General features: G+C 38.2%; 1 protein-coding gene across 1 annotated transcript in view; it reads left to right on the top strand.

Annotated features, from left to right (window-relative positions):
* Window positions 1–27,330, top strand: part of Wdhd1 (WD repeat and HMG-box DNA binding protein 1) — a 72,810-nt gene extending 45,480 nt beyond the window's left edge. The window contains exons 17-26 of the mRNA XM_042682612.1: window positions 8,230–8,344; window positions 8,944–9,075; window positions 11,963–12,186; window positions 12,271–12,389; window positions 13,392–13,442; window positions 16,177–16,220; window positions 17,467–17,637; window positions 20,213–20,343; window positions 22,282–22,420; window positions 26,451–27,330. Coding sequence (XP_042538546.1) covers window positions 8,230–8,344; window positions 8,944–9,075; window positions 11,963–12,186; window positions 12,271–12,389; window positions 13,392–13,442; window positions 16,177–16,220; window positions 17,467–17,637; window positions 20,213–20,343; window positions 22,282–22,420; window positions 26,451–26,651 — 1,327 coding nt within the window. The 3' untranslated portion in view covers window positions 26,652–27,330. The remainder of the gene's footprint in view (window positions 1–8,229; window positions 8,345–8,943; window positions 9,076–11,962; window positions 12,187–12,270; window positions 12,390–13,391; window positions 13,443–16,176; window positions 16,221–17,466; window positions 17,638–20,212; window positions 20,344–22,281; window positions 22,421–26,450) is intronic.
* Window positions 27,331–27,647: the final 317 nt, after the last annotated feature.

Below are 27,647 nucleotides of genomic sequence, written 5' to 3'. Positions count from 1 at the left end.
TATTAATTTCTTTTAGTTATATGTACCACAGGATGAAATTTTAAAAGAAAAGCAATATAGATACCTTTGTTTATTCATTTAGTGCTGCTACTGGAGCTTGAACTCAAGGTCTGGGTGTTATCCCTTAAGCTTTTTCACTCAAGCCTTGTGCTGTACTACTTGAGCCACAGCTCCACTTCTGTTGTTGTTTTTCCTGGTTAATTGGAGATGAAAGACTCATGAACTTTTCTGCCTAGGCTAGGCTAGGATCTTCAGATCTCAGTCTCCTGAATAGCTAGGATCACAGGTGTGAGCTAAGGGTACTTGGCAGACCTCTTATTTAAAACTGGAAAATAGACATTTTTACCCATTATAATAGGTAGAAATAGTTAAAAATAAATTTCTTGGTTCAGTACCGAGGCTTTAACTCAGTGACCAATTTCTTATTTGGCTTTTTCGTGTAAGACTACCATTATACCATTTGACCCACACTTCCACTGCTGGCTTTTTTACTGGTTAGTTGGAAACGAGTCTCACTGACTTTTCTGCGTGGGCCGGCTTTGAACCGCAATTCTCAGATCTCAGACTTCTTGAGTAGCCATGCTTACAGGTGTGAGTCACCAGCATCTTACCAAATGTGGATAGATTTAATAGTTGAAAGGTGACAGACATTCCTATTTTCTGTTCCTGGCTTCTCTGGGCGGGTTATGAAGCAGTAGCAGGGATATTTTAACAGAGCTTAAGATAGGTTGCTTATTAATTTCTAGGAGCCAGATTATTTAATAATTTAGTTCACCTATCTTAAGTATGGTGATTCATTTGGTTAATGAATATCATTATATTGAGGTTTGCAAAATCATTTAAAATGAATAATTTGACTTTTTCATTTAATTTAATAAGTACTTTTATTAAGCTCAATTTTCGCACTCTTAATAACTTACATATCCAGCTTTCTTATCTGCATTTCTCTTAAGATCTTCAGAGTTTTAACTTTTGATGTTCATTAAAAACCATGGTAATTATAGCTGGTAATGCTTAACAATTCAACATGGGATAAAAAACATAATGGACTCTAAATTATAGCTTTTAGACTTGGAAGGATTTTAGAAATTGCTAGGGCAGTAGTTTCTGACATTTTCAAATATAGGAGCCCTTTTTAAATGTAGGGTATTCATGACCTTCTCATGATGGTAGTTCTACATTAACTATCACTTGAAGGGCAATCCATAATATTAGAAGGTTCTGTAGGCCTAAAATTATAATTTATAAATTGTATAATCTGTGGACCTGTGAAAATTCTAGTATATAACATGGAAATATTTTTGACATTCAGTTTGTGGATAATTCATGGTACCTCTGAATTTGTGGAACCTTTACTATAGCTCAGAAGCTCACAGAGATAAAAGAATAGTAACTATTGGCTTCTTTTGGTTTTTCTATGCTCCCTACCTCTAACCTTAGCTTTCCTCTGAAGTTTCTGCATAGGACAAAACTTAGGTTCTTACAAGTTAAAGTAAATTGTTTGAGATAACACAACAAGTTAATGACAAATACTTATGCATTCTGTATTGAAATAAAGAACAAGTAAAAGCCAAGTACCAGTGGCTCATAACTGTAATTCTAGCTATCCAGGAGGATGAGATCTGAAGATGGTGATTTTTTTTTTTTTTTTTTGGGTCAGTTGTGGGACCTGAACTCTTGGGCCTGGGTGCTGTCCCTCAGCTCTTCAGCTTAAGGCTAGCATTCTACTACTTCAGCCACAGTGCCACTTCTGGCTTTTTCTGCTTATGTGGTGCTGAGGAATTAAACCCAGGGCTTCATGCATGCAAGGCAAGCACTCTACCACTAAGCTACCTTCCCAGCCCCTGAGGATCATGTTTTGAAGCTAGCCAGGGCAGGAAAGTCTGTAAGAGCTTTTTAATCTTCAATTGACCAGCAAAAAGCCAGAAGTGGAGGTATGGCTCAAGTGGTAGAGCTCCACCTTTGAGTGAAAAAACTAAGGAACAGTTCAAGCCCCAATATTGGCACAAAAAAGGAAAAACAACAACAGTGGAAATTGAGTTGAAAAGTACACTGAAAAAATAAACATTTCTTCCTTAAGGACTAGTCTGTTGTAGGAGAAAAATTGAATTACTTAGGAAGACAACCATTTGAAGCACTGACATACACTAAAAAGTGTGTTTATGAAAATGTAGTTAGGGGGCTGGGAAGCTGGCTCAGTGTTAGAGTGCTTGCATGGCATGCATGAAGCCCTGAGTTCGATTCCTCAGCACCACATACACAGCAAAAACTGGAAGTAGGGTTGTGGCTTAAGTGGTAGAGCGCTAGCCTTGAGCTGAAGAGCGAAGGACAGTGCCCAGGCCCAGAGTTCAGGTTCCACGACCAACAAAAAAAGAAAATGTAGTTAGGGTTTGGAGGCATGGCTTAGGTGGTAGAGTGCCAGCCAATGAACGAAAGCAAGCATCAGATACTTAGTTTGAGTTCCGTCTCGGACACACACATACACACACACACACACACACACACACACACACACACACACACACACACACACACACACACACACACACACACACACACACACACACACACACGTAAATTATTTCAGCCAGTCATAGTGGCACATACCTTTAACTCCAATCAGGAGGTGGAAGCGGAAGTATTTTGACTTCCAGACCAGACCAGCCCCTGGGCTACAATAACAAGATTTTTGTCTCAAATTAAAAAGAAGAGAAATTTATTAGTATCTTCTATGATAAACTTATTTTAAGATACTTTACTTTTTTCTGCCTTTATTCTAGAAGAAACCTGAACATTGTTCAGAAATTGGAAACTGCTACTTATCTTTTGCTGTGTTTTGGCTTTGTGTGGTTTGTTTTTGAAATCCGCCCAAGTGCTGGGAGTACAGGTCAGGCCACTATTCTTGGCCCTATTGCACTCTTTTTTATCTTCCTACACTTTTCATACCTTCTTTGCTTCTATCTAGACACATTGTCTTCTTCCTATTACTAGAAATACAAGATGACCAGAGAAGAAAATCTATAATCACGTTCAGTAGCCTGCTACTATATTTAGTGAGTCTTACCTATCCTTACTATTCAATCTTATATTTATTTCAGTTTCTAATGCTTCTATTTGTTCTCAGTTTTATGGTGATGATAGTAAACCCTGTGCTTCTCTGGAAAGACAGTATGATCTAGTGGTGTATGGACCAGAGCCTAGGCCCTGAGTTGCACTGTTGTCATGGTATCCTGACTGAACTTCTTGCTCTGTTGCTTAGATTCTCTGTGCCTCTTTATCCTTCTCTGAAACTGCAAGTTACTCATCTAACCACACTGCTTTAAAAGGGAGTATACTAGTTAGGTTTTTTTCCTTTTTTAGTGCTGAATATCAAACCAACAGCCATGAGCATGCCACACAAGCACTCTACTACTGAACTTCACCCTGTCCCAGAATTTTTTTTTTTCCAGTTATGGGGCTTGAACTCTGGGCCTGGGTGCTGTCCCTCAGCTCTTCAGCTCAAGGCTAGTGCTCTATCACTTGAGCCACAATGCCACTTCAGTTTTCTGGTGGTTTATTGGAGATAAGAGTCTCATGGACTTTCCTGCCCGGGCTGGCTTTGAACTGCAATCCTCAGATCTCAGCCTCCTGAGTAGCTAGAATTACAGGCATGACCCACTGGTGCCCAGCTCCCAGAAAATAATTTTAAGAAATCATTTGTAGGGTAACACTGTCCAAAAAGAAATATAACCATTACTTGACTTATGTAACTGTAACCCCTCTGTACCTCACCTGATAATAACAGTGCAAATAAAAAAAACTTAAGCCATTTGTATCCAGGTGCTGGTAGCTTATGCCTGTAATCTTAGCTACTCTAAGGGTTGGGTTATGAAGGTTATAGTTCCAAGTTAGCTCAGTAGAAAAGTCCTTGAGACTTTTATTTCTAACTAATCACCCAAAAGCTGGAAGTGGAGTTATGGCTCAAGTAGTAGAGCACTAGCCTTGAGCAAAAATAAACAGCTCTAAGATAGGGACCAGCCTGAGTTCAAGCCTCAGGACTAGCACACACAAAAAAATGTTATTTCAAAATATCTTCCTTTAATTGTAAATAGAAAAATTATTCATGTAGAATTAATTGAACATCAGCTCAGTTAAAAACTTTGTTTCCTTCAAAGATTGTTTTCATGATTACTGATTTATACCTAACTGGAAGTTAATTTTTCAGTGCTGATTTGCTCTTTCCTGGTCTGCTCTTTTTTGTTCGTTTGGTTTTGTGGCGGGTGGGAGGGGGGGGGCAAGGATTTGTTACAGTACTGCCTACAGGTGCTGTATTTCACAAAGATAAAAACACTAGATGTCTAGGTTTGTGAAATTATTATGGTATTCCTGAATATATGCCTTAAAAGAAGTGTGAACAAAAGTTACCTCAGATACAGAAGGCATAACAGAACTTGCTGACTGGGGAAAGATAGTCTGGACATTGGACCCAGTTTCTTATAGTCTGATAATTTTCAACTCTTCTTTCAGTATAATCACAGATTTTTGGAATCACCTGAAAAAGAAAGTAATTTTGTTTCCTTAATGAACTGTGACTTATTTCCTTATATGTCCTTCCAATGGTCTAAGAAAGCAGTTTCCAGGGCTGGAGATTTAGCTTAGTGCTAGAGTGCTTGTTCAGTGTCCTGGGTTCAATCCCCAGCACCATAAATAAATAAAATAAGTATTTTTTTTTAAAAAAAAGGAATGTAGTTTCTAGGAAACTTAAAATAGGAAAAACATCAAATTAGTGGTCAAAATGTGGTCCTTTTTATTTTTTTAAAGTAATCCTTCATGAGAAGGATATTTAACAGAGAAAAAAACTTTAAGTCTTTACAGCAAATAAAATGTGCAAGAATGTGTAATAAAAATAAAATATGTAAGAAATGTGCATTTGTACTCTGAACATGTGTCTTGGTGTTAGCTGGGTGCTGTTGACTCACATCTGTAATCCTAAGTACTCAGGAGGCTGAGATCTGAGAGGATTGTGGTCAGAAGCCAACTGGGGCATAAAAGTCTTTGTGTCAAAAAGTTAGTAGTAGAAGTATGGTAAAGCACCAGCCTTCAGCACAAAATCCAAGCCATGTGGGGAGGCCTTGAGCTCAAACCCCAAAACTGACACACATACACACACAAAGGAAAAAAGCAAGTAACTTAATCATATTAATCCTAGTCAACATTGTGTATGTGTGTGTATATGTGTGTGTGTGATTATTGTTGGTTTTGTCTAAATGAATAAAATATTTAGGCCATAAAACATTATTAACTGAACAACATCATTTCATAGAATGTGTAGAAAAAATTAGTATTCTGTCTGACTTTATGATTATATATATTTCCATGTGTTTGTCTTTATGTCAGAAAGCACGGTTGTCTTAGTAGTGAGCCAGTGGTTGTTCTGAATATGATTATATGGCAATCACCACAAAAGCCTTTTCAGACTCAAGGTGAACACCCTGCATCCTTATACTCTATGCTGAAAACCACTGGCTTCAAGAAAATCTAAAAGAAGAGGAAGAAAAAAAAGATGGTATATTAAAAAATATTGGAACTTGTTAGGTTTTTAAAAAGAGGTAGCCGAGTAAGAACTGCACCACGCACGTGGTACTCAGATAAGGGGTGGGTTTATTCAGTAGTCCTGCTGGGACCAAGCAAGGTTCCACGCGGCTGGGAAAGGCCTAGGAAAGAGAGAGAGCTGGGAAAGAGAGAGAGGAAAGAGAGAGAAAAGACCTTGAGAAGAGCTATTCCAGGTGTTTCAGTTGCCTAGGTAACGCAGGTACTGGGTGGAGACTTTGCTGCTAGGAGGGTGAAGTCAGCTGGCCATCCAGGAGGGACCTTACAGAACTTTAAAAACATGTTTGTATTTTCATTAAACTATTGTCACTAAAAGAAGGTTAAGGTATATCATGAGGAAGAATGAACAATATTTTTGGATATTCTCACTATTTAATTAGTGAATATTTTATAATACTAAGACATGTTTATGCAAACAAGTTTAAACTCAGCCTAATTGCTTGGTATTTTTCTTCAAAAATGGCTTGACTTAAAGCCCTGACTATAAATTAGCCTGCAATATAAAGTAACTGAATGACTATAAGTAAGCACTGACCAGATTGCTATGTTTTTAAACTTCCTTTGTGAAAATAGATTTGTCTGTGGTACTTCCAGTGTGTAGTCACTGTAGTCTAGTAGTTTTTGTATGAAATCTTTTGAAGTATAGGAGTTGAAAGAGTATTATACATCATTCTGTGGTTGAGTGTTTTTTAATGAAATCTAATATCTTACATAGTTTAGTCAGAAAAGATTTAAATAAGGTCTTCACTGCTTCCACGCAAGGCAGCCTTTCATTTAGCATAGCTGGTATAGATTATAGGTTATAACCTTCTTTTCTTTTTCTTCATTCTTTTTGTTTTGGTCTGAGATGGGACTCAAACTTAGTACCTGATGCTTTTGGTCATTGGCTGGTACTCTGTCAACTGAGCCTCACCTCCAAATCCTAGGTTAAAACCTTAACGATACTGAACTTTCTACTACACTGTCACCAATATCTAATAAATACTTGTATTTGGACATTATTCTCTTGTCTTTTTCTCTTACTTTATACTTACTATTGGTGCCAAATATTCCCAAATTAACAAATGAAAATGAATGTGCTCTATCAAAATTTTATCTTGGAGCTGGGCACCAGTGGCTCACACCTGTAATCCTAGCTACTCAGGAGGCTGAGATCTGAGGATCACAATTCAAAGCCAGCCCAGACAGGAAAGTCCGTGAGATTCTTATCTCCAATAAAAACCACCAGAAAATCAGAAATGGCACTATGGCTCAAGTGGTAGAGCACTAGCCTTGAGCTGAAGAGCTGAGGGACAGCGCCCAGGCCCAGAGTTCAAGCCCCACGACCAACCTCCCCCCCCCCCCCCCAAAAAAAAATTATCTTGGAGTAATGGCTTGATCACATGAATTCCCATAGCAAGTGTTTTATGATGCAATTTAGATTATTTTTTTAAAGTGAGTTATTGGGGCTCGAGGCTCTCCCTCTTTTCCCCCAAAACAGGGTATTGACTAAGGAAAATATTAAGATAGCCATGAGCTAGTCTTACTTCATTAATATTTATCTATTTACTTACTTTTCAGCTGTTACTGGAACTTGAACTCAGGGCTTTTCATTCTTGGCTTTTTGGCTCAACATTGCCACTCTGCAAGCTGTACCTACTTCTAACCCTTTTCTGGTTAATTGGAGTTAATCACCTCATGGACTTTTCTCTCTGGGCTAACTTCAAAATCTTCATATCTCAGCCTCTTGGGTAGCTAGGATTTGCTAGGTGTGAGTCACCAGTGCCATGCTTGGCCCCACTTTTAGTGATTACTAATAAAGCTAATGTGAGAGAAAGGAATTTTTGAACTTCTTGATATGTACGGGGTGACAACAGTCTTTATCTTGTCAATCTAGTATACTGTGTGTATATATATACTCGTGTACTAGGATTTGAACTCAGAGCCTCACGCTTGTTAGGCAGGCATTCTACCACTGAGCCAGGTTCTCAGCCCTTAGTTTTTTGACATAGGTCTTGATTTTTGCCCAGACTTGCACCTAGAATGCTGTCCACCTATTTTACACTTATCCTAGCTGAGACAAGAGGTGCACCATTATTCCCAGTTTCTAATGGTGAGATGGAGTTTTGCGAACTTTTTGTCTGGGTTGGCCTGGAACCTGTGATCTTCCTGATCTTAGCTTTCCATGTTGCTATAGCTAGGATAATAGATACGACATCCAGCTATTGGTTAAGAGGGAAGTCTTGTGAACTTTTTTCCTGGACTAGCCTTGGATGGTTTAATTTACTTTTTTTGTTGTTCAAAGAGAGCTTTATTATATATTGTTAAGCCAGACATTAGAATATTATTGTTTAGGAGTATTAACCTTTTTTTTTTTTGGCCAGTCCTGGGGCTTGAACTCTAGGCCCTGGCACTGTCCCTGAGCTTCTTTTGCTCAAGGCTAGCACTCTACCACTTGAGCCAAAGCACGACTTTCAGCTTTTTCTGTTTCTGTGGTGCTGAGGAATTGAACCCAGGGCTTCATGCATGCTAGGCAAGCACTCTACCACTAAGCCACATTCCCAGCCATAGGAATATTAACTATTGAGGTGTTTTTATTTGAACAATTTTTGTGACGTTTTAGCAAGTATTTATGGTGGGATTTTTTTTTTTAACTGACAGGTGCATTCCTTGTAAAGGGTCTCGATTTCCTCCTACCCTTCCACGCCCTGCTGTCGCCATATTATCATTTAAACTTCCATACTGTCAGATTGCAACAGAAAAAGGACAAATGGAGGTATGTAGAAATCTTGGCTTGATATCTGAATTTGGATGACAATGTACCATAGACATTTTCAACTTATTGTGATGACCGTTCATTTATGGTTAGATGAAAAGAGGAGGACTGCTTGCAGTCACCAGGCCACTTGGTTGCCGTCACAATTTCTAGGGGGTTTTGTTACAAAGTAAATGGTTATGACTGAAGGACATACTATGATAAGGACATTCTTCTGGTCCAGCAAGTCCTTCATACATATTGTGCTATAAATGCCTGGCTTACCTCACCCCTAGCCGGCACCCTTTGTTAATCATATCATTTGCAATCTTGCAGTTATTCTAAATCAGGAGGAAATCATATTCTATAAAACTAGTTTACCAAATTGTCTGAGCATTAGTTGTGATAGCTAGGAAACTTAAAACATTATGTTTATACACACACAAATTTTTTAAGGATTGAAGATAAAGCTGTAAAAGCACACTGGAATTTGAATTATAAAAATAAATGTATAGAAAGGAGGATTTCAGAAAATACTTACTCAAAACTGATATCTAAAGGGAAATGCCCAACACTTTGCTGATGGTAATGTTTATTTCTAATTTTATCTACTTTTGTAGGAACAATTTTGGCGTTCAGTTATATTCCACAATCATCTTGATTACTTAGCTAAAAATGGATATGAATATGAAGAGAGCATTAAAAATCAAGCAATAAGAGAACAACAGGAACTTTTAATGAAAATGCTTGCGGTGAGTAAAACACCTTGAAAAAAATATGCCTTTTTAGAGGTTGAAATTTTTTTTTCATGGTACTGGGGCTTGAACTTGGCCTATTACTCAAGTACCCTACCACTTGAGCCAACCCCCCTCCCCCATCCTAGGTTGAGTTTCTTAAAAATATATGAATTAGTAATATCTTATACCTAGGATTCTTAGGTTTTATCCAATGATTCATATTTATTTATTTATTTATTTATTTATTTTTGGTCGGTCTTGGGGCTTGATCTCTGGGCCTGAGTGATGTCCCTCAGCTCTTCAACTCAAGGCTAGTGCTCTACCACTTGAACCACAGCACCACTTCTGGTTTTCTGGTGGTTTATTGGAGATAAGAGTTTCACAGCTTTTCCTGCCTGGGCTGGCTTTGAACCAAGATCCTCAGATCTCAGCCTCCTGAGTAGCTAGGATTACAGACATGAGCCACCAGTGCCCAGCTTGATTATCTTTTAAAAGTTCTGTTTCCTTCTTGATGTTGCAGTTAAAATATTTGAAATATTTCTTTGTAGCTGAATTTATAGGTAGAAATAAACTTAGCTGGTGCTACATCCCTCTTGTTTTTTACCCACTAATTTGAGTTTTAACAGGCCCTCCAGTGACTGAGGCTGTTTTGGCTATAGGTCATATACTCCCCAGTTTGGTTTGGGTGTGTTTAGATTTCCAAAGTTGGACAGTTTTTAAATTTAGCTCAGGCTTTTGTCATCTTCTTTGAATTAGGCACCTGTGCATAATAAATGTCTGTTGTGGCCTGTGGCCAGCTTTGATTCCTTCATTCATCTTTGGAAGAGTGTATCTTAAAGGTTTATGAATTCTTATTCTAAATTGGCTTATCAAAAGAATGTAGGGGGTGGGGTAGGGAGTGTAGTTGTAGAGATGGGAGGGTTGGGATGGTAGGGATAAAACAAAGGAGGAGGCAACAACGCTTGATAAGAAATGTACTCATTACCATGCTCATATAATTGTAACCCCTCTGTATGGTATTTTCACAATTAAAAACATTAAAAAAAATTTTTAAACGGAATGTAATACCATTTTTTTCTTCTTCTGGACTTGTTCTAGTCTGTCAAGCTTTGAAAGTTAGTTTAGAGTTAGAAATGTGGCCTAGTGGTAGAGTGCTTGCCTAGCATGCATGAAGCCCTGGGTTCTATTCTTCAGTACCACATACACAGAAAAAGCTGGAAAGTGGCTCTGTGGCTCAAGTTATAGAGCTCTAGCCTTGAGCTGAAGAGCTGAGGGACAGCACCCAGGCCCAGAGTAAGCCCTACGACGACTGACAAAAAAAGAAAAAAAGAAAGTTAGTTTAGCCCATTCACTAATCCCTTTCATTTCCAAATCCTTCCCCACATTTAGGCAAAAGCACTACCCTGATTAAAAAGTACTGTAGGCACTGGTGGCTCATATGTGTATTCCTAGCTACTTGGGAGTCTGAGATAAGGAAGATAGTGACTTGAGGCTGGCCTGGGAAGAAAAGTTCTTGAGAAAACCTCCACCACTCAGCTGGTAGCTGGACATGGCTCTGCTCACTAGTAGCTGGACAGGGTGGTGTGCATGTCATTGTAGTTTTGTGGGAAGTGTAAATAGGCAGCTCATGGTACAGATATATGCCCCAAGTAGGAAGCAAGGCTATTAAAAATAAGTAATACCTAAAAAAAAAGGATTAGAAGTATAACTGGTCAAGTGCCCCTGTAGCTAGCACAAGTGAGTCAAACCCTAGCACTGCCAAGAAAAGTATTCCATATTCGCAATGTTAAAGGAAATCTTGAGTACACCCTAGAAAATATGTAGAACTTCCATACTGATAGGTCAGTGTGGTACATCTAAGTAACAAAATACTTCTGCACAGAATTCTCACACCCTTAGTATCAACATTCCTCTATTTGAACTTGAGTTTCCTGTGTTGAGTTGCCAGAATTCAAACCAAAAAGGAAATCAGTATTTTGTAAGACATACCAAAAGGAAATGCCCTTTATTGAAAAGCATTCTGCAAGAAAACCAAATTGTAATTTGGAAGTTGTATAACTATTTGTGATAACTTAAGATTATAGATGATACTATACTTTAAAATGGAAGGATATATTTACTTCTCCCACTCAAATTTCTTTAGTAGCATTTGTGTGCCAATTCTGAACAAAGTAATATTTAATTTACTTAATTTATTTACTCAATTTTCTTCCTTTGTGCATTTTTCTTTCCTACTGGATGAATGGCAACTAGGAAGCAAAGATAATTTTGTTTAAATTTTAAAACTGCTTAGTTTCCTTCATCTTGAAATTGTTTTATTTGATTGAATCTAAGTTACCGTTAATTGTAAATGCATCATTATTTATTTAAGCCACTGAGATAAAAAGATTGCTTAGCAAACCGACCTACCATGAGTTGTAAGATGCCTTCAAATTTCATAGATACTAAAATGTGTAAAATGTACATCTTATAATCAGTATAAATGTATAATCAGTATCTAAAACACTGTTCTCCCCATTTTACTAGTAGTATCAATATTTAAGAAGGTTTTTGTGGATTTCCATATTCTTTTGTCTTGCAAATCTTTTTTTTTTTTTAAGAAGTTTTTTACTTAGCCAGGTGCTGGTGACTCATGCCTATAATCCTAGCTACTCCGGCTTAGGCCTGAGGATTGCAGTTCAAAGCAGCCCAGGCAGGAAAGTCTATGAGACTCTTATCTCCAGTTAACTACCATAAATCTGGAAGTGACACTGTAGCTCAAAGTGGTAGAGTGCTAGGCTTGATCAGAAAGCTCAGGGACAGTACCCAGGCAGAGTTCAAGCCCTATAACCAACAAAAAAAAAAAAGTTTTAGACCTAATATGGTGTTTTGTTGTTTGTTTGTTTTTTTCTTTTGGGATTAGCTTTCTTGTAAACTGGAGAGAGAATTTCGTTGTGTGGAACTTGCTGAATTAATGACTCAACATGCTGTGAATTTAGCTGTTAAATATGCTTCTCGCTCTCGGAAATTAATATTGGCCCAAAAACTTAGTGAACTAGCTGTAGAAAAGGCAGCTGAACTAGCAGCAACCCAAGCAGAGGAGGAGGAGGTGGAGGAAGAAGATTTCAGAAAGAAGCTGAGCGCTGGGTAAAAAATAGAGTTGTTTGAATTTTCTTTTACAATCTAAATACTACATTTGTCTTTGCATAGCTCTTTATTATTGTCTTTTAGTTACAGTAATGCTGCTACAGAGTGGGACCAGCCACGGCTCAGAAACCAAACTGAAGAAGATACTGAGAGCAGAAAAGAGACTGATGATACACAGAAAACACCAGAACTCCATGAGCATGGTGAGATACATGTGTGAGATACATTTTGTGTGTGTGTGTGTGTGTGTGTGTGTGTGTGTGTGTGTGTGAGCGCTGGTCCTGGGGCTTAAACTCAGTGCATGAGTGCTTTCCTGAGCACTGATGCTCAAGACTGGCACTCTGCCACTTGAACCACAGCTCCAATTCCAGCTTTTTGGTGGATAATTGGAGATAAGAGTTTCATGAACTTTCCTGCCCAAGCTCGCTTCCAACCATGATCCTCAGATCTCAGCCCCCTGTGAGATACATTTGAATATTTTTATTTGTAACTAGTTGTACAAAGGAGTTGCCATTCACTACGCAGTTTATGAATATTGTGCATCCTTGTTAATGTCACCCTTTCAACATTTTCTCCCTTCCACCCCTCCCATCCTACCTCTTCCCTTATTTATCTTAATTTTAGGTTATATATTGATTTTTGACCATTTAACAAAGCAATTTATGTGTACAATGCATCTTGATCTACATGTCACCACTCCTATATCTTTACCCCCACTTTGACCTACCCCTCCCTTCACTTATATATATTTCTTAATTCTATGATATACAAATGAATTCTCGCCCCTTGCCTCTTGCATGGTTGCCCTCATTTGAGGTAGCTTGAACCTGCCTATGTATCTACAAAGTAAACACACTGGGTGGTAAGCAAGGGGTTACAGATGAATTAACTGAACTGTCATAGACTCTATAGAGAGCACAAATGGTATAATTCTTTAAAAAGACTAAGTCAAACAACAAAATAAGTACTAAGGAATGGGTACTTGCAAGAGAGGAGAGTGGAGCCAAGAAGAAATGGGTAAAAGAATGAGATATGTACATTGTTAAGGCCGTAAAAGATGAGAAATGTCATGAATATGAATTTTCCCATTTTGCTCGGTGAGGGAAACACCAAGTCCCTTACTTCTCCATGACATCTTTTGCTGTCCGTTGAATATCAAGGATGACTTTATTTTCCTCACGTCATATTGTTTATCTTAATTATAGGACAGAACTCTGGAAGTACAGATACATTTGATGTACCAGCTATTAAGTCAGGTAAGAAATATTTGTAAAATTGTAATGTCAAGAAAATTTAGCAAGTAGTTTTTAATTTCTTTTTTATTTTTGGGGGGTCCAGTCGTGGGACCTGAACTCTGGGCCTGGGCGCTGTCCCTCAGCTCTTCAGCTCAAGGCTAGCGCTCTACTACTTGAGCCACAGCACCACTTCTGGCTTTTTTCTTTTTTTTTGCTTAAGTGGGGCTAAGGAATCGAACCTAGGGCCTCAGGCATGCAAGGCAAGCGCTCTACCACTGAGCCACCTTCCCAGCCCTAGTTTTTAATTTCTTAACAGTATTTATTTTTTTGTCTTTTGTTTTTTGGTACTGGAGATCAAACCCAGGACATTTCACTTGCTAGGCAAGTGCATTGGTACTGAGCTACATCGAGCCCAGCAATTAGTTTTTAAAGTGATACTTCTACTCAAATATACCTTCCCTTCAGTGCCTGTTCGTTGTTGTTTTTCATTTTGTTGTTTTTATCAGATTGTTTTTGTAAAACTCAATAACACACATTTATTAAATGCGTGTTATATGTCAGGGACTTCACTAAGCGGGCAATACAGAACTCAAACAGACATGTATGGTTGATTCCTGCCTTGATGTTCTTCTCAGCTGGAAGGATGTATGTTGACAATAGATCTGAGTTTTACTGAGAAAACATTCGGGATGCTGGAGGAGCTGTGGGACTGGGGGTATAATAATAGAAAGAATGGGTAGAGTGGTAGAGGTGTTGCTAATGTAGAGTGTAAGAGTTCAGAGTGTGAAGGATGACTCTGTTTCTTAAGTACTTCAGTGAATGGTGGTGCCGTTCACTTGGGAAAAACAAATTTAGATAGATGATGAATTTAGATAATGATGAATTATGAGATACGTAAGGTGTCATGTAGATCAAATGTTTATTTGGATCAGACACTAAAGCAAGTAAGTCTGCCTTAGAAACACAAAGTTGGAGTAATTGGCAGAAGTAGAGCAAGCACTACTCTGGCCTGAGTGAATTTACACTTGATAGGGCATCCTTAACATTTAAGCATCAGATAGAAGAGAAAGAACCACTGAAAGAGATGGAGGCCACTGGTCTAGAGAGAAAGGGGTTTAAGTATGGGAAAAGAAGTCTCAAAAGTCAAGGGAGGAAAAAGTGGAATGGAGTGCCATTGAGAAGCCAAATAAGATGATGATTTGATCACAGAATTGGAGGCCTTAGCAAGATGAGGTTCTGCAAGGTACAGGATGTGAAGTTATATTATTGCATGGAGGGATGTATGAGCAGAGAAGAAATGAGAGAAAGTATTAACAGGTTGTTTTTTGTTTGTTTTTAATGTGGCTGGATAGAGAATGTGAGAGAAAATGGTTGCTGAAAGGAATATGGACTAGAAGGTTTATTTTTTGTTTGTCTTGGTTTTTTAATTTTTATTTTTGGCAGTATTGAGGTTAGAACTAAGGATAGGTAGGTGCTCAATCACTTGAGCCATGTCGTCAGTCTTTTTTTTTTTTTTTTTTTTTTGCTGTTACTTCTTAAATAGGGTCTCATATTCCCAGTCTGGCATGGACCACAATCTTCCTAGTTGTAACTCCTTCATAGTTGGGATGGCAGGCATGCACAACCAAATTGAGCTTATTAGCTTAGTCTTGCTTTTTGTCCGATGTCAGTTGGAACTACAATCCTCCTAATTCCTACGTCCTATGTTGCTGGAATTATAGGCATGAACCACTATGCCAGTTTTTTGTTTGTGCTTTAAAGTTGGGAGACTTGAGCTAATATGATGAAAAAGTCAACCATGCAGAAGGAAGCATCAGTAGGTTGAGGTTTTTTTGTTTTTCTTTTTTCTCTTGTACCTCATTTAGTTAATATTCTGGAAGTTACCTAATATTGAATAATGTTTTTCATTTTGTTCATAGTTTTAAACATGGATACAATGTACTTTTAAGTTTACTTAGAATGGTTGAATGGATTTAAAATACAGGGATTATAAACCTTAGCTTAACATCTCACTAGCCAGGTGCTGGTAGCTGGTGACTATGTTTCTACCTACTCAGGAGGCTGAGATCTGAGGATCATTGTTTGAAGCATGCTGAGGAAGGAAAGGTCAAAAGGTCCTGAGACTCTTTTTTTGGGGGGGGTCTGGTCGTGGGGCTTCAACTCTGGGCCTGGGCGCTGTCCCTCAGCTCTTTAGCTCAAGACTAGCACTCTACCGCTCAAGCCACAGCACCACTTCCGGCTTCTTTCTTTTTGCTTATGTGGTGCTGAGGAATCGAACCCAGGGCCTCTGGCTTGCAAGGCAAGCACTCTACCACTGAGCCACCTTCCCAGCCCCCTGAGACTCTTATCTCCAATTAACCAACTGCAAACTGAAAGTGACTCTGTGGCTCAAAACAATGCAAAGTGGTAGAGCACTAACCTTGAGCAAAAAAGCTCAGAAACAGCACTCAGGCCCTGAGTTCAAGCCCCACAACTAACAACAACAAAAATAAGGCCCCACTGTTCATAATAACAGAGTAGAAAGACAAGTTGGTCTATTTTGGGTGTTCTGTTGTAGAGAGTTGGGACAGTTCCACCTAACATCATTTCATCATGGAGGTAGGAAAGAGGTCATCTATAGCTGTTAGTAGTTTTAAAGTTGCAGAATACCTGTATTATCATATAATGCAGATTAAAGTATTTCATTTAGCATTGTAGAAGTCAGAATTCATCTATATTTTAATAATATTAAGTGAGGGTTTCTTTCTTGTGAAAGGTGCCGTTACCTCTAGCAACCAAGGACGAATAAACCCATTCAAGGTAAACTTTTTCCAGTGGTATTTTTTTAAATTCCCTCCTTCCCTTCCTTCCTTCCTTCCTTCCTTCCTTCCTTTCTTCCTTCCTTTCTTCCTTTCTTCCTTCCTTCCTTCCTTCCTTCCTTCCTTCCTTCCTTCCTTCCTTCCTTCCTTCCTTCTCTTCTTCCCTTTTATCTGTTGTTCAAACTGAAATGCATCTAGATTCTCAGAAGGTTCTGGGCTCCATTAAAACTGTATGAGACATTAAAAGGAGCTTCGAAGGGTTGTGCTTGTGGGCATTGGGGTGTTTAGCTGTGTGGGAGCTGTGGAAACTAGCTTCCTGGTTTTGGTGGTGGTCTTGTCACAGCTTCAGCAGCAGTAGCTGGGCAAGGTTGCTGTCTTTGCAAGGCAGGAGTGGAGGCTGTTTCCTTTATATTCAATCACTGCCATCTTGGCCCAATTCTGCTCACTCCAATTTGGCATCTGTAGCAGTCTGTGTCGCCCTTGGTATTCAGATACCAACCTCACCAAAGTTGTTAAAAGAGCTTTGAGATCAAGTCCTTCTTGAGTGTGAAGATTTCATGACTTGTTCATTGGTGTTTTCCAGTTTTTCATAGTCAGTGAGTTTCTTGGTATAGACCTTTATTTCCTTCACTCGCACCCATGGTGACATGATGTATTCATGTCATGCCAGTCTGGTAAGCAGGTTCTGTAACAGGTGGGTGTGGGACTTGGGACCAAGGTCCAGACAACAGAGTCTATGAGAGATTATAGCAATAACAGACAGCCACATTTTCCCAGTGTCTCCTAGCCCCTTGGAAGCTAGAAGTGTCAGTGGTATTTCCTATTATTTAAAAACATGTCCATGCAATGGAACATTTCCAAGTAATCCTTCTTTGTCTCAGAGCCATTAAAGACTGATCATTGTGAAAAGAAAGAAAAAGCATCCTCAGTTCACATTTGGGCCAGGAATTTAAGAAAGGATTCTGAAACTAGGTATGGGGGAGGAGGGGCTTACTCCTGTAATCCAAGCCAATCAGGATGCTGAGATCAAGGGGATCTCTTACTTTCTGCATACTGATGGTTTTGAAAAACTCTCTCTGGTTTTTTGGGATGTGGGATTGGAAAATACCAAATGAATCTTAATTTGGAATATACCTCATGTATTCATTTCTGTAAAACAAACATTACAGAAATTAAAAGAAATAAATTTCTTGGAAATTTTGCTTTCTTCTCTAAACATTAAATGCTAATATTAGTTTCCTATTTAGGTATCAGCCAGTTCCAAAGAACCAGCTATGTCAGTGAATTCAACACGGTCAACTAACATTTTAGATACTATGAACAAATCATCTAAAAAATCCACTGCATTTAATCGAGCAACAAATAACGAAAAGTCTCCAGTTATAAAGCCTCTGATTCCAAAGCCAAAGTCTAAGCAGGTACTGTTCAATTATCTACATCTATAGTAAACAGCATGCATCCTGTTTGTTTTGCTCAGTGTTTCAGGTACAAGGTGGGAAGTGTATCATTGGTTGTTTAGCCGTGGAAGTAGATTCAGTAACCAGTTGGCTCCAGAATCTATCCCTCTCCGTTATTTTGAGCAGTACTGAGGTTTGAACTCAAGTCACTGCTTGCTGAGCCAGTGTTCTGCCACTTAAGGCACATACCCAGTCCTTTTCATCTTAAATAATGATACTGGGATTTGAATGTAGGGCCTCCTTGTACTTTTTAGGCTGGTGTATTACTGCTGAGCCTTGCTTCCTACTCAGCCCTATACCTGAGTCATGTTCTGTCTACTTTAGGTTTCCTGTTATTGCTAGGATCATAGGCATGTATCTATGAGTTCAGCTGCCCTCTGTAGATACTTTTTTGCCCAAGCTGGTCTAGACTGAAATCTTCCTGTGTATACTTGCTGCATGCACTTGTGTCCCTGTGCCTAGTTTTTATTGGTTGAAATGAGTGTCACCTCAATTGTGGGCTGGCCTTGAACCATTATCTTCCCGGTCATAGTTTCCAAGTAGCTATGATTACAGGTGTGAGCAACTGTGGATAACTTCAGAATTGTAAAACATGCATATTTCCTATCCCTGAGGAGTCAAGTACCTATCTTTCTGTGCACATAAATAATTATTAGAATATGTTATTGTTCAAGGAAGGGTCAGTTGTACTGTTTGCACACACGCTTGTAATGTATCTCAGTTATCACACCTATCACTCTCTCCTATCCACTCTCTCTTCTTTTTTTTTTTTTTGCCGGTCCTGGGGCTTGAACTCCGGGCCTGGGTGCTGTGCTGTCCCTGAGCTCTTCAGCTCAAAGCGAACACTCTACCACCTGAGCCACAGCGCCATTTCCAGTTTTCTGGTGGTTAATTGGAGATAAGAGTCTCCCAGAGTTTCCTGCCTGGGCTGGCTTTGAACCGCAATCTTCAGATCTCAGCCTCCTGAGTTTATAGGTGTGAGTCACCGGTGCCTGGCCACTCTCTCCTTAAAATATTTTTTTTTTCAGTTGTGGGACTCGAACTCAGGGCCTAGGCACTGCCCCTGAACTTTTTTTGGTCAAGGCTAGGGCTCTACCACTTTGAGCCACAGAGCCACTTCCAGTTTTCTGGTGGTTAATAGAGATAAGAATCTCACAGACTTTCTTGCCCAGTCTGGCTTCGAACCATAATCTCAGCTTCCTGTAGCTAGGATTACAGGCGTCAGCCACTGGTGCCTGGCTTAATTGTAACAAGTTTCATTGTTCTTTTTTCATACATGCAAACTACTTCTACCATATTAGCCTTATTTACCATCATTAGCCTTGTCCCATCCCACTAGTACCTGTTCCCCTCAGCAGAGCCTGTACTTTCCCATCATTGTTTTTACTTTTTTGAATAGTGTATATTGATTGCACCGAGAGGCTTTACCGTGCTGCTTCAGATGAGCATAACTAAACCTTGCTCAGAACAATCATCTACTGCTTGTTCACTCTGGCTCGCTACTCTTCTAATGGTCAGCAGCTTTCATTGCGATTCCTTATGCTAACTTTGTGCATAATTCACCCTCCATCTCTTTTTCCTCTCCCATCATCTTCCTAAATAGTCTCATAACTAGAATCATGTTTCATGTATATATATATATATATATATACACATTTATATATATATATATGTGTGTGTGTGTGTGTGTGTGTGTGTGTGTGTGTGCCATGTCCACGAATATCTATGGCTTTTATGTCTAACTCCACACGTGAGCAAATACATAAAATATTCGGCTTTTTCAGCTTGGTTTATCTTTCTTAAATACTCTCCAATTCCATCCATTTTCCTGCGAATGACATGGTTTCATTTTCCTTTATGGCTGTGTAATATTCCATGGTGAAGATAATATAACTCACATCTTTATCTGATCATCTTGTTTGGCACCTCAGCTGATTCTACCATTTTTCTGTAATCTTATAAATCTCCCAGATGTATTTATTAAGTATATTCCCCTAATCTTTCCCCATGTATTCTGAATTTGCCCATTCTTAAGTGCATTTCATCCTAGGTTTCTATCATTTTTTTTTTTTTTTTTTTTGGATCCGGTCGTGGGGGCTGAACTCTGGGCCTGGGCACTGTCCCTCAGCTCTTCAGCTCAAGGCTAGCGCTTTACCACTTGAGCCACAGCGCCACTTCCGGCTTTTTTCTGCTTATGTGGTGCTGAGGAATCGAATCCAGGGCCTCATGCATGCGAGGCAAGCACTCTACCACTGAGCCAACTTCCCAGCCCCTAGGTTTATATCATTAGTTGAATCAATCTATTATTTATTTTTTCTGTTTTATGTAACTTCATTTCAAAATCATGGAATTGGAAATATGGTTGTTATTTTTGGTTTTGTGTATGTACATGTTTATTTTCAGCTGAAAACTCAAAAGACTTTGGTAATTAGTATGAGAATTGTAAATAATTATAAATGCTTCTTTCTATATTTCAGAATTTGCTTGAAGCATATACCAACCTTTCTAGATTAAATGCTTATGATTGTTCTTGTAGGCATCTGCAGCATCTTTTTTCCAGAAAAGACCTTGTCAGGTCGATAAGACTGAGGAAGTGAAGGAAGAAAACCCTAAAAATGCCTCATCTGAAGCCCCAGTGTTGTGTCCTCAAAATGTTGAAAACCAAAGGTCAGTTCTGACAGAATTTCAGTTACCTGGTAACCTTTCACCCATTCTTAGAGACAGTGTGTTTGAGTGGCTCTAAAAGGTTTTAGTGTTACTCTCATACCAAATTACTCATCTAAAGGAAGGCTGTGATAGTTGCCTGTACTTTCTAAAAAGGATTAGTTTACCTTTTGATGCTCTAGAAGAAAGATTATGTGACTGTGAGCATTTTAATCATTTTGGTGTGACTTTCCTGGATTTTAGAAGGTCAGGCAAAGAAAGGGAAGCAAAAATTACTTACCTAGAGCAACTTTAAATATAGGAGGGTAGCATTTTATTCATATATAAAACATTTAAATCTTTTAGCGATTTCTTTTTAGTCTCAGTTCTTGACTGGCTTTTTTCAAATTTCCTATCTGTCCAGCTTCACAAAAACCTTTAACATTGATTTTAGCATCATTTTTATTTTATTTTCCTGGAGATAGGATTTATTTGATTATTTGAAATTCATATATTTTCAGAAACTGAGCAACTAGTTCTAGTCATACTATTAGTGTTTTGTGTTTGTTTGGGTCTGTTCTTTGAGATGGCTCTCAACTATGCAACCTAGGCTTGTCTGAACCCTCAAGCCTCCTGCCTCTGCCTCCTGAGTGTTGGGATTACAGATGTGCTCACTACCAGGCTTTGCTTGCTGGTATTTTTTAGTAACTTGGTATTGTAAAAATTTGAAAGTTTAGATAAAAATAAGTCAGTTTTACTCATTTTCAGGGATTAATTTGTTCTTTCTGTCTTCCTTCCTTCCTTCCTTCCTTCCTTGCTTCTTTCCTTCCTTCCTTCCTTGCTTCCTTCCTTCCTTCCCTCCTTCCTTCCTTCATTCCTTTCTTCCTTCCTCCCTTTCTTCCTTTGTGTGTGTGTGTTTTGTTTTGCTTTGCTTGGCTTTGCTTTGATTGTGCTGGGGTTTGAACTCAGAGCCTTATGTTTGCTAAACAGGCACTGTAGTATTTGAGCCACACCTCCAGCCCAATTCTTTTCTTCTACTTCTTTTTAGTGATTTTTTTAATACTTAATGTAGTTTGAATTAGAGATACAATTTTGTATCCCATGTTTTTATTTGGATTTAAAACTTTAATTATGAGCATTTTTTTCTGTTATCTTTGTCATGTATTTAAACTCACCACTTAGGATCCTTTTAGCATTAGCATAGTAGGAGATAACCTAGCTGAACAGCTAAATGTCAAATCTCTGGTGTCAAACCACCTGATTGTTGAGTGTAAGGTTTGATTGTATGTGTCACCTAAATTATCTCTCTGAGCTTTCTTCTGTCTGTAGATTGAAGGTACAAATTATTACCAAATCATAGGGTTGATTATGATATACACACAAAGCAGTTATAAAAATTCCTGGCAGAATTCCTGCTAAGAAGCTTAAATATCTGCATTGAACTTTTGCTTAGGACCTAACGTGAATTTGTGTTGAAAGTAGAAACTAGTAAAATTTACAAATTTGCTGTATCACTGCGGTACATAATGATAGCACAGGGAAGAACCCCAGTCAACTGTCAGAGCAAGGGTTTGGGCATAATAAATGACTTGAGAGAAATCAGCAAGATTTTAAATAGCTGATCTGGGAAATGGAGGAATTTTACCATTCCTGAAGGGATAAGTGAAGTTGGAGGCCTTGAGCCTTTTTCACAAGAGCTGAAAGGGAAAGTTCAAGGTTGCTGCACTTACAGAATAAAATATCAAATGATCCTTTTGAATTGATTTTGTAAAGCATTCTATACTTCTCTCATCCTGTTGTCTGTCTTCAAGCAGCTTAAAATAATATGAATAGTAACAAATATAAGTGTGTCTCCCTTATTTTATATTGGTATACAAAGACTAATGTTAATTACTAATTTGAAAAGTCATATAATACTTTAAACTCGTAGTAAATATGAAATTTTTTCATATACTATTTTAGGCCAAAGACTGGGTTTCAGATGTGGCTGGAAGAAAACAGAAGCAATATTTTGTCTGATAATCCTGACTTTTCAGAGGAAGCAGACATAATCAAAGAAGGAATGATTCGATTTAGAGCATTGTCAACTGAAGAAAGGAAGGTAAAGATATAATTACGTTGAGATTGAGATCTTTGTGAATTTCTCAGGCTTAAAACATTCTTAGAAATGCCTTTTTTTCTATTTTTGGAAAATCGAATACATTGTAAAAACTCTTGGTGGAGAGGAAATGAAATGTGAAATGTCAGATTTGAGCTTGTAGATTTGTAGAAATTATATTGAGCATTGATGGTTAACTTTGTTTTGGCAGCTAACTACACAGACACACACACAGACACACACACACACACACACACACACACACTCTTGTAGTTAGGAAAATACCTCCAGGAAAAGATGTTTTATTTACAAGTGGGTGCCAAGTAAAAATGTTTTAAAATGCTATCTACATGCACAATTGAATATTCCTTACACATGAAAATATTCTTTTTTGGGGGAAACCCTTGTACTCTGGTCCATCCTTTCATATGGAAATTGGGACAGGACTTTTGCTTTTCTATGAATTTCCTTGAGATCCACATGTGAAAAACATTTTGAGGTGTCTCACAGAAAGGAGATTCTTACAAAGTAGAAATTTTAGCAAGGATTTACTTTAATATGTAACAGGATAAAGTAAGATGTAAATGGAAGGGAGAGAGGGAGGGATGGAAAAGAGGAAGGGAAGGAAGGAAGAAAGGGAGAGAGGGAAGGAGGAAAGAAGGGGGAGGAGGGAGAGAGAGAGAGTGAGGTGAGGGGAGAAAGAAAAAAGGGGACGGGTTTCTTGCTTCCCAGGAAGGAAGAATAAGGAATCAAAACGGTGGTTCTGTCTGAAGGAATACATGTGGTCATGTCCTCCAGCAATTCCTAATGGCTTTGGTGAGAGCTGTTTATTATTCTGAAACATGGAGATGTAATCTAGGCCTAGCCAAAACATAAGTACAACTAGTGTCTCTTAGAACTTTTCTTTCTTGGACATGTGGGTTTTTTGTTTGTTTGTTTTTGTCAGTCATGGGGTTTGAACTCTGGGCCTGGGCACTGTCCCTCAGGTCTTTAGCTCAGGGCAAGCACTCTACCACTTGAGCCATAGCTCTACTTCTGGTTTTCTAGTGGTTTATTGGAGATAAGAGTCTCATGGACTTTCCTGCCCAGGCTGGCTTTGAACCATAATCCTCCAATCTCAGCCTTCTGAGTAGCTAGGATTATAGGTGTGAGCTACAACTCCTGGCAACATGTGGGTTTTTAATCACAGATAGCCCTTTTATGTCTCCTTATTCTTGTGTATTAGCATCTAAAAATTGATCAACAGGGAGCTGGCTATTTAAATTACCCTATCTCCTTGTATGTCTATCCTGCCTCAAAAAGAGCAGTGGTGGGCTGGTACTGAGTTAGAGGTTTGGTGGGTTGACCATATTAGGGTTCTTTGTGATAATCAAATTGTCTCTGTCTTGACTGTGGTGTTATAGACACAAATATATAATAAAAATTATATATACAAGTGAGTAAAAGTAACTGAGGCTTATATCAGTATCAGTACTTTGGTATAATGGTATAATTGTATTAAACATCAACAAGATGTTGGAAAAACACTTGGAAAAACTGGGTAAAGGCTGCTTAAGATCTTTTTTTTTTTTTTTTTTTTGCCAGTTGTGGGGCCTGAACTCTGGGCCTGGGCACTGTCCCTCAGCTCTTCAGCACAAGGCTAGCGCTCTACCACTTGAGCTACAGCACCACTTCTGGCTTTTTCTGCTTATGTGGTGCTGAGGAATTGAACCCAGGGCCTCATACATGCAAGGCAAGCACTCTACCACTGAGCCACCTTCCCAGCCCTCAAGGTTTTGCTACTGCATGCAAATTTAGTTATCTCAAAAAGTTCTGCAGTTATATTTTGCATTTAATGTGGTTAAATACAAGCAGATTTTTAGATTGGAATATTATAGAAATAGAATTTAATCCTTTTCCCTTGAGGTACTAGGTATTGAATTCAGGGTCTCACACATTCTAGGCAGGTACTATAGCTAGAATGGCCTCCAGCCTCTCAAATGTAGATTTTGAAGGGGTGCTAAAATAAAATAAGATAGGTTTTGTAAAATATTGTTTTAAGAATTTGTAAGTTTATTTTTTAATTGATACAGTAAAAACAAAAGAAATAGTACATGTTAATGAAGCATCATGTTCCCATTTATGTACACAGTTTTAAGTACTTAGATAAGATTTAAAATATTTCTTCAAATGTATTATTTCTTTATGATGAAATCTTTTAAAATCCTAGCTTTTTGAAATATATAGTACATTATTTATAGTTACCTTATATATAGTATACTCATATAATATATCATATTTATAGTAACTGCAGTATACAATAATACCTCAGAACTTCTTGTTTCCATCTAATAATGGTAACTTGGTACCTACTGATCAGCCTTTTACCACACTTCTCCATCTCTGCTCTTCCCCAGCCTCTGGTAGCCACCATTCCACTTCCAACTTTCCTGGGATCAAAATTCATTCATTCATTCATTCACTTTTGTGGGATGGGCGTTAAACCAAGCTCTTTTGCGTACTAGGCAAGCACTATTGTCACTGAGCTATATTACCAACCTGACCAACTCTTCATATTTTACACGTGGGTGAGAAGTTCTGTAATACTTGGTTTTTCTATGCCTAGATAATTTCATATAGCTGCAGATGACAAGGATTTATTCCTTTTTTGTGACTGAGTAGTATTCTGTCATATATATGGACTATATTTTCTCTGTTCATCAACTTATGAACACATTGGTTATTTCCATTTCTTGGCTATTGTGAATAATGCTTTAGTGAACCTGGGAGTGTAGGTGTCTCTTCAACCTGCTGGTTTTTATTTCCTTTGGAAATATCCAGGAGTAGAATTGCAAGATCATAGAGTATTTCTAGTTTTGATTTGTTTTTGTTTTTGAGAAACCCCCATACCATTTTCAGTCATGGTTGTGATAATTTACATTTCTATCGTGTGCCTACAAATAGGTTCCTTTTTGACTGGTCTTCTACCATTTGAGCCATGTTTCCAGCCTGGCTTTTTGTTGGTTAATTGGAGATGGAGTCTTATAGACATGAATCTTGAGTACTTTTCTGCCTATGCTGTTTTTGACCATCCATTCTCCAGATCTTGGCCTCCAGAGTAGCTAGGTTTACAGGCATGAGCCAGTGGCTCCAGGCTTTACTGTTCTCATTCCCTAAGTCTTTTTTTTTTTTTTTTTTTTTTTTTTTTTTATTGTAAAGCTACTATACAGAGGGTCACAGTTACATGAGTGAGGTTATGAGTACACTTCCTCTTGAACATTGTTACCCCCTCCATTGTTTTCCCCCTACCATCCCCTCCCTCCCTCCCTTCCCCGAGGTTCTTTTTTTTTTTTTTTTTTTTGATTGTGATTAAATGATTACATAATTTCAAAGTCACAAGTTCATTCTAACTTCCCTGGAGCAAATTGTCTACCACAGTCTGTAATATATAACAGTGTTCACATGTTATATACCATATTTGTGATCAGCAGCATGAGGATATTTAGTAGTGGTTCAACCAGATGAGCGGGAGTTCTTTGTTTCTTAAGTCCTGTTAGTTTTGTCGTATCACTAACCTTTTGGATTTAGCATCCACTTATGAGGGAGACCATGTACCGTTTGTCTCTTCGTTCTTGGCTTACCTCGCTCAACCCTAAGTCTTTTTGATAATAGCTGTTCTTAGTAGGGTAAAGTGATAATCTTATAATAGTTTTGATTTCCATTCATCTGATGATAAGAAATATTAAGAATTATTCTTGAGTGCTCATTGGATATTTGTTTTCTTTCATAGAGTTCTTTTAGATTCTATTCAGAATCTACTATCCATTTTTAAATGAAGTTTTTTGGTGTTTTAATACTGCATTTTCAAAGTTCTTTAAAGATTTTGGTTATCAGCTCTTTGTTAGATGATAGTTTAAGAATTGCTTAACATGTACAAGCCTTAATTCTATTTTTATATATAAGAAAGTTACCAGAAAAATAAAAGTAAATTCTATTTTGTTTCTCTGTTATTGAAATAAAAGTCTTTTCTTTTTTCTCCCAATATTTTTCAAAGGCATGGACTAACAAAGCCAAGGGAGAGACTGCGATAGATGGGGTTGAAGCAAAGAAGCGAAAACATGTGGTTGATGAAAGTCATGAAACAGAAAGCCATGAAGAAGCAGCAAAGGAGAATCTGAACATGCCTAAAAAGCAGAAACGTTTAGATGTTTCCACTAATCAGAAACTGTCAGCTTTTGCATTTAAACAGGAGTAAAGGGGGAGAGTAGCCTTAGTGGTAATAGATTGTGGGCTCATCTTTGATGAATCTGGTCTTTCTTTTAATGTTTAGGAAATGCATTATTACATACTTGTTTATCAAGTGTTAAAAGACAGCTGTTTGCCTTTTTAAGATATTGTGGTAAGATGAAGTGTATAGCTCTGGTAGAACACTTCCCTAGCATGCATGAGATGCTAGGAGTGATCTCTATCACCACTGAAACAAGACAATAATGGATAAAGTAGTCATTATATTGGTGATAGAAGTGAAAGTGTGAAACTCTTGTCTTTGAAAATTACAAATTATTTTACCCATAATACAGTAGAAGCATTGCAGTTACTGAATAGAGGCCATTATTCACCAGGAATTGAGTTTGATTTTTTTTTTTTTAACCTTCAAAATCAAGATATGAACACCCCTGAACAGGTAGAACCTTCTAGGGACTTCCTCACCATATTCATGTCACCAACTAGAAAGTGCCACAGTGTTCTCTTCCGAGTGTGCTACCGTGGACTGTCCGTTCTATACCTTTGCAACCGTGTCTTATGGTATGGACCTAAACATGTAAATACTCTTGTAGATAAGACATTTTTGTCGTGTATGGTTTGGGAGTTGTTTTATAGTATCTGTATCTCTTGGGTTTTGTTTAGATAAATAAAACCTCTTTGTTTCCAAACTTGGCTTGATTGGTATTTCTTGAACATGGTATTTCTGTGACATGGAATTGTTGCTGTACAATATGTTTTAGGTTTACCAGTATAATTCACATCGTCCTACAGTAAAGAAGGCATTGGAGAGTGTCACGGTGGAGGACTTCCTGTGCTCCTGCGGGATACCCTGGCTTTCAGCATCTGCAGGACTATAAAGGCTTGGTAAGAGGTGTTTCTCTCCTTTTTTACTTTGAACCAATAAGGAATCGTTTTATGCATCTTGTCTATTTTAAATGGACATTAATATAAAAGGAACAGTCTAAGGGTAGCACATGGTACTGGG

Source organism: Dipodomys spectabilis, unplaced genomic scaffold, assembly GCF_019054845.1.
Source record: "Dipodomys spectabilis isolate Male_0828 unplaced genomic scaffold, ASM1905484v1 ptg000073l, whole genome shotgun sequence".
Lineage (NCBI taxonomy): Eukaryota > Metazoa > Chordata > Mammalia > Rodentia > Heteromyidae > Dipodomys > Dipodomys spectabilis.
This window is presented reverse-complemented; position numbering and strand designations above follow the sequence as displayed.